The sequence below is a fragment of the Bufo gargarizans genome, chromosome 1 (genome assembly GCF_014858855.1).
Source record: "Bufo gargarizans isolate SCDJY-AF-19 chromosome 1, ASM1485885v1, whole genome shotgun sequence".
NCBI lineage: Eukaryota > Metazoa > Chordata > Amphibia > Anura > Bufonidae > Bufo > Bufo gargarizans.
Window position 1 is genome coordinate 340369515 of NC_058080.1, and position 12481 is coordinate 340381995.

Here is a 12481-nt window from a genome sequence, read left to right on the forward strand (position 1 = left end):
TGCTGATCTATGTGTTTGTAAGATGATTATATGGCACTTACTAATATAGCATTTGTTGATATTCTGCACCATTTCATAACGTAGGAACGCTTGTTGGCCAAGTCTTTTGTGCTGTCCACACAGAAGTCCTATCTATAAAAAAGCCGCAGATGGAGGGATATTTAACCAGACACATCCCTCAGCCTCCTCCATTCCAATACACATCACTCAGTCTGCTCTGTTCAAATATACTGCATCTGCCATCTACACTTGCAGTGTTAGGAGTTTAGTGCAACTGCAGTGGGTTAGAACGGAGGAGGTTGGGAGATGTGTCTGGTCACATGATCCTCCATCAACTGCCATTTTATGGACAGGACCTTTATGAGGACAGCAGAGAAGATTTCCGCAAAAAGGGTACATAGGTTGCAAAATCTAGCAGACAGCACAAAATATCAACAAAAGCTATATTAATAAGTGCAATTTATTCATCTTACATGCACAGTGATCACCAGTAACCAGAAAGTGATCAACCCCTTCAATATTTAGGGCTTATTCAGACAACTGTATATTTCAATAGGGCCACAAAAGATGCGGACAGCACACTGTGTGCTGTACGCATCTGTACTTCCATTCCACGGACCTGCAAAAAAGACAAGAATAGGCATTTCTATCATAGGGCTGGCCCTTCTGTTCCACAAAATGGGGAACGCACGCGGACGGTACCCATGTTTTGCGGATCTGAAATTTGCAGAGCGCAAAATGGATATACTGTAGTCGTCTGAATGAACCCTTAGTCATAAAGTATATGTTAGTCAATACATGCTTTTCTTTACTATTACCAATATTATAATTTTCCTACATTAATTCTTTGTCATAAGATTACCATTTTTCTTATTTTGTAACAGTTGGAGAACTCACTTGGAGAAGTGGGTGAGGAGTTACCACCGTCGGATGCTGTGGTAGATTTGGTGTCGGAGGGCAATGACAGGCGGGGCATCCCTGGAGGAGGTGGGGCCAACATCTGCGTGGAGATATAGTGACTCGAAACCTTCACCTGGCCACTCCCATTCAGCTTAGAGAGCAAGTGGGTGGAGAGGAAAAGTGGTAACAGTCTAGAGCATGACTCCATAGTACATATTATTTCAAGGGAAATACCCAGTGGAATAAATAGATTATAGCAACTACACAGAACCCCTTATTCTAAAACTAGATAATTCCCAACAGAACATATTTGGTACTGCCATGGATTGCCTGTATATTTTTTATGTTATCCAACTAGATGTATCTGGAATACTGGAATACTACTCCAAAATATTTATCACATACAGTAGGAAAATCCTCAAGATGCAGCACCCTCCCCACAATTATCTTATTATTTTTCTCCAGAAAAAGATTACGGTACATATGCTAGTGATTATTTCTATATAAAGTCCCCTGTCTCTTTTGATTCAGGGTTACTTTTACAAACCCTCAAATGCTTACCGGGCCTGGTTGTTGATTGGATGGGTCACAGGCAAGCGACACCAAGTCTTTCAGGGGATCCTGAGGATTTAGGTGAGGGGGATAGCGAATAGCTGTATGTGGAAAGTAAGTGGAGGCAGCCTGGGGAAGGAGGGAGGAAGGTGGGAAGTGTAACGTAGTAGAAGTGTGGGGACTTCGGGCAAGACCTATGTAGTGCAAAAATAACAGAACAATAAAGGGGGGGGGGAGGGATAATTAAACAACTGAAAATAAAAGCACAGGAAATATTTCACATATAACAAAGTACTAGATCTTATGTGTGCTCTAGAGAGCTATGCTCTCACTTGGGAGCAAATCTAGGGATTATGCACTCACCACTGTGCACAGCTATGACCGGCCTGTGATGTTGTGTGAAGCCACTGATTCTTGGGGAAGTATCTTGAGGAGATGGGCTGTGAAATGGTGATTTGTCCAATTCAGACTTCTTCACAGTGGGAGACATTCCTATCCAATCAATTATAATACAGAACAGGTATCAGGTACGTTTAAACATCTTGCCACAGGTAATGAAAGGCATTAGGCTAGGCCAGGGATGGCCAACCTGTGGCTCTCCCCACTGCTGTAAAACTACAACTCCCACCATGCCCGTCTGTAGGCTAATAACTGTAGGCAGTGTGGGCATGCTGGGAGTTGTAGTTTTGCAACAGCTGGAGAGCCTCAGGTTGGCCATCCCTGGGCTAGGCTATGCTGGACAGAAGGGGAAGGCTTTATCTGCATTCACTCCATAACAAGGTGTATCCAACTGTTTATGTGCATACTGGAACTCTTTATAAAGGAATGTGGTTAATAGTGACATTAGGACGAGAGACAGGACAAATGAAATGTGGGGGACAAAGAAGAGTTTCTAAAAACATAAATTGAAAACATAATTACTTAGTAGCTCAGTAAATCTCACCTAATGTTCCATTGCCCATTTAGTGAATATAAAAAGAATTATAGATCACAGACTATGATCCTTGCTCCATATGGAGAATACAGGCTGCTGTAAACGGTAGATGGATTGTATGACAACTCAGCAATCTGACGGTATTATCTGATAGCTCATGGAGATGGAGAGATGGTTGGATATAGAAATGCATAGATTAAGATTAGAGATATGCAAATGTCATATTTTAAAATTAGTTCACGCTTTGTTTGGTGGTAAAAGCAGAATTGCGTTATGGATTCCACGGACCATGACACAATTCTATAACGGAATGCCTTTAGAGGCATTCCGTTACTCATTCTGTCATAATAGAAGTCTATGGGCTGCAAAACGGATCCGTCCCATTTCCTTTATGCAGGGGAGTCCTCTCCTGCATAATGGAAACAGGACGGATCCGTTATGCAGGCCATAGACTTCTATTATGACGGAATGAATAACGGAAAGCCACTAAAGGCATTCCGTTATGCATTCTGTCACAGAATTGCGTTATGGTCCGTGGCAACGGCATAACATGAAATTTGCTCATCTCTAATTAAGATAGATAGATATATATTAAGGTATTTAGATTGATAAAAGTATTTATAAGTGGGGAGCTCCGTTTGCCTTCTCCCATCCCCTCAACAGTGACTGGTCACTGCCATTCATCTGACAGTGATGATACCACAGAATATAATAAACAATAATTGTAACCAGTGGTCGACTGGAAAAAAAAAACTAATACTGGCCCATTTTGTAGGCAGGGTGACAAAATACCATCCCAGCAGAACCAAATAACACAGTGTAGCACAATATACTGGCCCTCTGTGGTGGCCATTAATAGCTACCATTTGTTCTCTTCCAGTTGTCTTTGATTAAGATATGGAGCAGGGGGCTTAGGAGGTGAGATACAGGTCACAGCAGTTGAATTACTGTTGAGAGCTCATTATGTACCCGGTCAGCGGTAGAGACTTGGGTGGCCCACTGGGGCATCAGCCGACTGGGAAATTTCCCTGTAAGGTCTATGGCCAATCCGCCCCTGATTGTATCCAATTCATTTGCTCAGGGTATCTCTGTTATTGAGTACAGTCGTACAGTTTTCTTTTTCTGGTTTTTATCCTTGGTTACATATTTTATACTAGTCAAAATTGACTTTAATATGTGAACACTACTAGAAAACAAAGCTCTGTATGCAGTAGTACATACAATGTCAATTCACATTGTCCAATTTCAATTCCACCTTCCATTTATCACGTTGCATACAGCATCTGTATATACTATACTTCCTAACTGACAATGCATCGTGAGGATGTGTACAAACGTCCACCGCTATAATGGAAAAATCACACTGTATAGTATTCAGTTACTTATACCCAAACAATGTTAAATACAACGGTCATAGCAAGGTCAAATGTAACCTAAGAATGAGACTAGAATAAAAGAGAATAATTTAGATTACATTTATTGGCAATCTGTTTACCTTTAGCCTATGACAGCACCCCTGCATAGACCAGTCAGTGTGTCCTATAGGGTGAATACTAATGAGCGCTTCCATTATGGAAGCACTCATTAGTAAAGCAGGAATGGGGAGCAGAGAATGCATCACTCCTTGTGCTAGCTCTGTACTCACCACTCACTGGTATTCGTGTGCCAGAGCCGCATGCTGTGCTGTGACCTGCGCACAGTGTGAGGACATAGGCGCACTGTGTGACCTCATGCTGTGTGATGTCAGGTCACAGCATGGCAGGAAGAGGGCTGGATCTCAGTAGCAGCGGCGGTCCAGAATAGGAGAGGTGAGTTGATTTATTTTGTTTTGTCTGTTTAACATTGGGGGTCTGATCTAAGATCAGTTTGGGGGTCTGATTAACATTTGAGCTCTGATCTGAGGTCTTTTGGGAGTGTCTGAGCTGCATTCTAAATAACACTGTCGGTCTGTTTGGTGGAGTCGGAGGTCTGTTTGGGGGTCTGATTAATATTGGCAGTCTGAACGGAGGTCTTATTAACATTGGGGGTCTGAGCTGAGGTCTGATTAACACTTCAGCCTCTAAAACCCAGGTGCATCTTATAGAGCGAAAAATATGGTATATGTGTGTGTATATATATATATATACACACACACACAGTACAGACCAAAAGTTTGGACACACCTTCTCATTCAAAGAGCTTTCTTTATTTTCATGACTATGAAAATTGTAGATTCACACTGAAGGCATCAAAACTATGAATAAACACATGTGGAATTATATACATAGCAAAAAAGTGTGAAACAACTGAAAATATGTCATATTCTAGGTTCTTCAAAGTAGCCACCTTTTGCTTTGATTACTGCTTTGCACACTCTTGGCATCTCTTGATAAGCTTCAAGAGGTAGTCACCTGAAATGGTGTTCCAACAGTCTTGAAGGAGTTTCCAGAGATGCTTAGCACTTGTTGGCTCTTTTGCCTTCACTCTGCGGTCCAGCTCACCCCAAACTATCTTGATTGGGTTCATGTCCGGTGACTGTGGAGGCCAGGTCATCTGGCGCAGCACCCCATCACTCTCCTTCATGGTCAAATAGCCATTACACAGCCTGGAGGGGTGTTTTGGGTCATTGTCCTGTTGAAAAATAAATGATGGTCCAGCTAAACGCAAACCGGATGGAATAGCATGCCGCTGCAAGATGCTGTGGTAGCCATGCTGGTTCAGTATGCCTTCAATTTGGAATAAATCCCCAACAGTGTCACCAGCAAAGCACCCCCACACCATCACACATCCTCCATGCTTCACGGTGGGAACCGGGCATGTAGAGTCCATCCGTTCACCTTTTCTGCGTCGCACAAAGACATGGTGGTTGGAACCAAAGATCTCAAATTTGGACTCTTTAGACAAAAGCACAGATTTCCACTGGTCTAATGTCCATTCCTTGTGTTCTTTAGCCCGCCCAAACAAGTCTCTTCTGCTTGTTGACTGTCCTTAGCAGTGATTTCCTAGCAGATATTCTACCATGAAGGCCTGATTCACACAGTCTCCTCTTAACAGTTGTTCTAGAGATGTGTCTGCTGCTAGAACTCTGTGTGGCATTGACCTGGTCTCTAATCTGAGCTGCTGTTAACCTGCGATTTCTGAGGCTGGTTACTCGGATGAACTTATCCTCCGCAGTAGAGGTGACTCTTGGTCTTCCTTTCCTGGGGCGATCCGCATGTGAGCCAGTTTCTTTGTAGCGCTGTCACGGAAGGTGCACAGGAAACAAGACCATGCAAAATGAATATATGACTCACTGAATCCAAAACTAAGGAACAAAAGGGAGACCCTTGCATCAGACCTGGCTCTCTCCCTCTCTGCTCAGCCTATGCGAAAATCCCAATGATGGATGATCGCATATCCACGTACCTCGACTATATACCACCTGAACACCCTACAATAGTGAGGGGACACGACCACCGGCTCCCTACACTAGACACGGAGGGAGTCAAATGTACAGCACTTATCTTGTAGAAGGCTGGAAGATAGGATCAGCATGCACACCCACTCCAGGAAGTTGTATAAGCCGCACACTAATGCATTATGGGGAGGAATTTAAAGGGATGCAATCAGTCCAACTACATGACAGCTGAGAGAGGCTAACGAGATGAGGAACTGAGATTCAAAACAAAGAAAACTCAAGGAGGAGGTTCTGAAAGGCTTCTGTCAGAGCTTCTCAGCTGTCTGGTTGTGACAAGCGCTTGATGGTTTTTGTGACTGCACTTGGGGACACTGTCAAAGTTTTCCCAATTTTTCTGTTACGCTGCTGGTAGACGCGGCTGGAATCCAGTGGCCAGAAGGAACAAGCGAGGTGCAGACTTGAGGAGTAGATCGCAAGGTAGGTAATCCAGTGAAGAATCGGAACGGTCTGGAAAGGACGGTTCTGAGGAGCAGGAGACTGGAACAAGTCACAATACTCAAGCAATGTTTGCATTGCCTCATCGGTATAAGTAGGCCCAAACAGGAAACAAGATGGCTCCCAATCAGTATCACAACGGCCATCTTAGTTAAGGGCAAATCCTCAGATAACACAGCCGCCTCCAGTGGTGGAGGAGTGAAATTGCAACACAAGTTCAGAGTGGGTGAAACAGCGGCCATTAGTGGAAATTTAGAAGATTACATCAAATTCTGACATTTTCGGACTGACTGAACTTCATTTCTTAAAGTAATGATGGCCACTCGTTTTTCTTTACTTAGCTGCTTTTTTCCTGCCATAATACAAATTCTAACAATCTATTCAGTAGGACTATCAGCTGTGTATCCACCTGACTTCTCCACAACGCAAGGCAATAAATCCCACTTATTAACCCTGACAGGGCACACCTGTGAAGTGAAAACCATTTCAGGTGACTACCTCTTGAAGCTCATCAAGAGAATGTGCAAAGCAGTAATCAAAGCAAAAGGTGGCTACTTTGAAGAACCTAGAATATGACATATTTTCAGTTGTTTCACACTTTTTTGTTATGTATATAATTCCACATGTGTTAATTCATAGTTTTGATGCCTTCAGTGTGAATCTACAATTTTCATAGTCATGAAAATAAAGAAAACTCTTTGAATGAGAAGGTGTGTCAAAACTTTTGGTCTGTACTGTATATATATATATATATATATATATAGACATAGACATCAAAAGGATGAGGCAGCACTCCAGGTAAAGTGAAATGGTGGATCTTTTATTCCCTCTGCAACTTTTCAACCGTCTCAATGCGGTCTTTCTCAAGCATATCACAAGGTGTCATACAAGGGTATATATACCCACAATACATAGCAAGCAATTATAGTGACAATTATTCAATATACAACATGATTAATCCATACAAAATATAATAAAGTGCATAGTGCAATCTCCAGCAGATCTATCTGACATGATTACATATAATGTGATAATTTACATATCATGATACAGTACAGTGTTTGTAAATCCAGCAATTCTAATACCGGGCTCAACTGTGAATTAATTATTAATCTATAATTCATCAACACACTAAGAGTCACCTGTGTATCTATACAGAGTGCAATTATAACAACTAGAGTTAAAAACAACTCACACCGTAGCACATGTGCAGGGGCGCCAAAGTCCGTGTCCTCACTGTCGAAACGCGCATGCCCAAAATGTCCGCCGCGTCACAGAAGCGACACCATCCAGGAAGAAGCCAGGAGCCGTCACCATGGAAACGTGACGTCAAAGACACGCGACCAGGGAGGTGGCCACATGACCAAGCCAGAGGCGTCCCCGAGATCCGCCCACGATGCAGGGCCCGCGTCACCAGGCCAGACACGCCTACAGTAGTAGCGTCGCTGCCATGGCAACAACAGGCCCAACACCATGCACACAATCCCGCGGCAGGCATAGGGCAGGTGCGAACTAACCGAGAACGGCGGAGGGAGAACATTAGGCCAAACAAAAGATAAAATCAATGAAGGCAGATAGGCGAGGGTTAATGTATACCTCACCGGGTCATCATACATACTTAGAAATTGGAGTGAACATGGTCCGAGTATGTCGGCACCATGGGTAACCCCTAAATAATCTGTGCCATACCCATGTTATACGACAATAAACAGAAAATAGTTGTTTCTCAAAACCAGATCAAGAAGGTGGATAATGAAGTCCTGACAGTGTAAAGAATGGCTACTGCCCGACAACTGTCTCCGGACTGCAGCCACCCCCCTATCATGGTCAATGGAGGTGTGCAAGCTCGTTACGTCAAAAGATGCCAGGAGACAATTGTCAGGCAACACAATGTCAGAGATCTTATCCAAAAAATCCCCAGTGTCCCTAATATAAGACCTGGCAGTAACCGCATATTGTCTGAGTAATCTGTCAAGAAAAATAGAGATGTTAGAGAAAATGGAGCCAGTGCCCGCAACAATGGGGCGGCCTGGTGGGTCAATCAGTGATTTGTGAATCTTTGGGAGTACATATATGACTGGTGTACGTGGTTGTGACACAGATAAAAATGAGTAAAGTTCACCATCAATAATGTCCTGACCCAAGGCTGCGTCCAGGACCTTCTTGATGCATCCTGCAATCTCAAACCTCGGGTCACCAGCCAACATTCTGTAGACATTCGGGTCACCCAGCTGTCTCATAATCTCATGGATGTATTTAGAGGTGTCCATGACAACAACCGCACCACCCTTATCGGCTGGTTTGATGGTGAGGCTGCTGTCATGGCACAACCCCTCCAGAGTGACAACCTCAGAAGAAGTCATATTGGGATATTTTAAAGGCATATTACTGGCCTCCTCACGTAATGAGGCTACATCCCTTTTTAAATGTTTCTAGAGCAGACGAACCACTATGTCATGAGAAATCACTCTTATTGAACAATCCAAAGGATTTTAACCTCAATTCAGTACCAGCGGTCGATTGCTCCACAGGAGGGCGACCTGTAAACCATATCTTGAGTTCAATGCTGCTGGATTTACACACACTGTAATGTATCATGATATGTAAATTATCACATTATATGTAATCATGTCAGATAGATCTGCTGTAGATTGCACTATGCACTTTATTATATTTTGTATGGATTAATCATGTTGTATATTGAATAATTGTCACTATAATTGCTTGCTATGTATTGTGGGTATATATACCCTTGTATGACACCTTGTGATATGCTTGAGAAAGACCGCATTGAGACGGTTGAAAAGTTGCAGAGGGAATAAAAGATCCACCATTTCACTTTACCTGGAGTGCTGCCTCATCCTTTTGATGTCTATCTATCTATAGCCGCTTGAGCCCACGGCTGAGAGGACTTGCACCTATAATTTTGTCTTGTGCTGCTGGGACCCGCAATTTGGTTTATATATATATATATATATATATATATATATATATATCCAGAAAATGGACGGCACTCCAGTTAGATGAAATTAAGTGATTCCTTTATTTAACCATCCAATGCAACATTTCGGCTCTAAAATGAGCCTTTTTCAAGCCTTAACCATTCCGGATGGTTGTATAAAGGAATCACTTAATTTCATCTAACTGGAGTGCCGTACATTTTCTAGATACATTGGTGGGGTAAGAAGTCGATTCCCCAGGAACGTGCACCCAATCTCTTCTGATTATAGCCAGTACCGCCATTTTTCTTGTGTATATATATATATATATATATATATACATATGGAAGCCATCATTAGACAGGAGGTAAGGCTTATAAAATAATGTGGGGAACTCCAGGTGGCTGCCTTACATATTTGCTTTATAGAGGCACAGGCCTTCTCTGCCGATGAGGTAGATATCGACCAAGGTGGGGGACGATGAGTATACTAAACATATAGCCAGAGGGATCCAGCTATCAATATTTTGAGAGGATGTCCCTTTTCCTTCCTAGACCCTTGAAACTGTAGCAAAAGTTGACAAGAATCACTCCACTCTTGAGAAATGTTCAGATATTCGAGGAGACATCGCCCGATGTCTATCTCACAAACTCCTTTAGCTGAGGAAATGGCGAAAAGAAAGGCAAATTTAATAGGAAGTATTTTAAAAGTGAGGCTCTGAATATATAATCACTGCCTGTAAGGACATTTAAAAGAAAACAAAAAATGTCTATTGTTATGCAGATAAAAATGTGGAGGAAACCGAAACCGGGGTAGAAGCGCATATACTGTATCAGGCAGAAAGAACTACTAACTGGGGAATGCAGCGGAATATAGTACAAACCGGATTCCCAAAAAGTTGGGACACTATACAAATCGTGAATAAAAACTGAATGCAATGATGTGGAGGTGCCAACTTGTAATATTTTATTCAGAATAGAACATAAATCACAGAACAAAAGTTTAAACTGAGAAAATTTACCATTTTAAGGGAAAAATATGTTGAATCAGAATTTCATGGTGTCAACAAATCCCCAAAAAGTTGGGACAAGGCCATTTTCACCATTGTGTGGCATCTCCCCTTCTTCTTACAACACTCAACAGACGTCTGGGGACCGAGGAGACCAGTTTCTCAAGTTTAGAAATAGGAATGCTCTCCCATTCTTGTCTAATACAGGCCTCTAACTGTTCAATCGTCTTGGGCCTTCTTTGTAGCACCTTCCTCTTTATGATGCGCCAAATGTTCTCTATAGGTGAAAGATCTGGACTGCAGACTTTCACCCGGATCCTTCTCCTACAAAGCCATGATGTTGTGATTGATGCAGAATGTGGTCTGGCATTATCTTGTTGAAAAATGCAGGGTCTTCCCTGAAAGAGATGATGTCTGGATGGGAGCATATGTTGTTCTAGAACCTGAATATATTTTTCTGCATTGATGGTGCCTTTCCAAATATGCAAGCTGCCCATGCCACACGCACTCATGCAACCCCATACCATCAGAGATGCAGGCTTCTGAACTGAGCGTTGATAACAACTTGGGTTGTCCTTGTCCTCTTTGGTCTGGATGACATGGCGTCCCAGATTTTCAAAAATAACTTTGAATCGTGACTCGTCTGACCACAGAAAAGTCTTCCATTTTGCCACACTCCATTTTAAATGATCCCTGGCCTAGTGAAAACGCCTGAGCTTGTGGATCTTGCTTAGAAATGGCTTCTTCTTTGCACTGTAGAGTTTCAGCTGGCAACGGCGGATGGCACGGTGGATTGTATTCACTGACAATGGTTTCTGGAAGTATTCCTGAGCCCATTCTGTGATTTCCTTTATAGTAGCATTCCTGTTTGTGGTGCAGTGTCGTTTAAGGGCCCAGAGATCACGGGCATCCAGTATGGTTTTACGACCTTGACCCTTACGCACAGAGATTGTTCCAGATTCTCTGAATCTTCGGATGATGTTATGCACAGTTGATGATGATAGATGCAAAGTCTTAGCAATTTTTCGCTGGGTAGCACCTTTCTGATATTGCTCCACTATATTTCTGTGCTACATTATGGGAATTGGTGATCCTCTACCCATCTTGGCTTCTGAGAGACACTGCCACTCTGAGAAGCTCTTTTTATACCCAATCATGTTGCCAATTGACCCAATTAGTGTTAATTGGTCTTCCAGCTCTTCGTTATGCTCAAATTTACTTTTTCCAGCCTCTTATTGCTACTTGTCCCAACTTTTTTGGGATTTGTGGACACCGTGAAAATTTGAATCGACTTATTTTTCCTTTAAAATGATACATTTACTCGGATTAAACATTTGATCTGTCATCTACGTTCTATTACAAATAAAATATAGAAATTTGCCATCTCCACATCATTGCATTCAGTTTTTATTCACAATTTGTTTAGTGTCCCAACTTTTTTGGAATCCGGTTTGTAGTTGCATTGAAGGCTTTATGCAACTACTATATCCCGCTGCATTCACCAGCAAGAAATCCAGAAAGAAAGGAATATCTGGACTCAACAGGACATCTATGGGTTTGTTGGCAAATAAACAAAAAGTCCTCCGGATCTTGAGATAGAAAACAGATGTTACCTGCTAGTAGGGTAGAAATTACTTGTTCAGGAAAGTTCTCTTACTTAAAATCTGCCTTTTAAGAGCCAGGACATCAGAGGTAAACACTTCACTTCTGGATGGTAAACTGGTCTCTGAAAAAAGAGACTGTGAATCTCTAAAACAAAACCAGGGGTTACTATTGACATCCTGCAAAGCCAAGAGAACCACACCCTCCTGGACCGAAATGGGGCAATCATTACCACAGTGGCTGCCTCCTCTCTGATCGTTTTTTAGAGCCCTTGGCAAGAGTTTTAGAGGAGGAAAGGCATAAGGGAGACCCTCCCTCCATTATTGGGGAAAAGGTGTCAATCCCTGATGGTAAATCCTGGGGGAAGAGACAAAACCTGACCAAGTAGCAAATGGATCTATATGTGGTGTACTGCAAAGGGCATCTGATTGAATATACTATGATCTACTACCCACTCCCCCGATTTAGATGGTGATGACTCAGAAAGCCTGCCTGTTGGTTGGAGATCCCCCTGAGATGAACCTCAAATCAAGAACTCAAAGATGCTTCAGGTAATTGAAAAATCTGGTGGAAAAGACATCAATCCTTGGAGTCTGGTACCTAACTGCTTGTTTATGAAATCTTTATTCTTTACTGAAGAGAGACCATGAGATAAGGCTAGAAACATTGCCTTC

The 12481-nt window shown here is 42.4% G+C and overlaps 1 protein-coding gene across 5 annotated transcripts in view; it reads right to left on the minus strand.

Annotated features, from left to right (window-relative positions):
* Nucleotides 1–12481, minus strand: part of NFIC (nuclear factor I C) — an 834580-nt gene that overhangs the window by 155369 nt on the left and 666730 nt on the right. For all 5 annotated transcript variants that reach the window (XM_044306615.1, XM_044306604.1, XM_044306589.1 and 2 more), the window contains 3 exons: nt 1816–1944; nt 1462–1646; nt 898–1051 (listed from right to left, as the gene is read on the minus strand). In XM_044306615.1, the coding sequence (XP_044162550.1) occupies nt 898–1051; nt 1462–1646; nt 1816–1944 (468 nt within the window). The remainder of the gene's footprint in view (nt 1–897; nt 1052–1461; nt 1647–1815; nt 1945–12481) is intronic.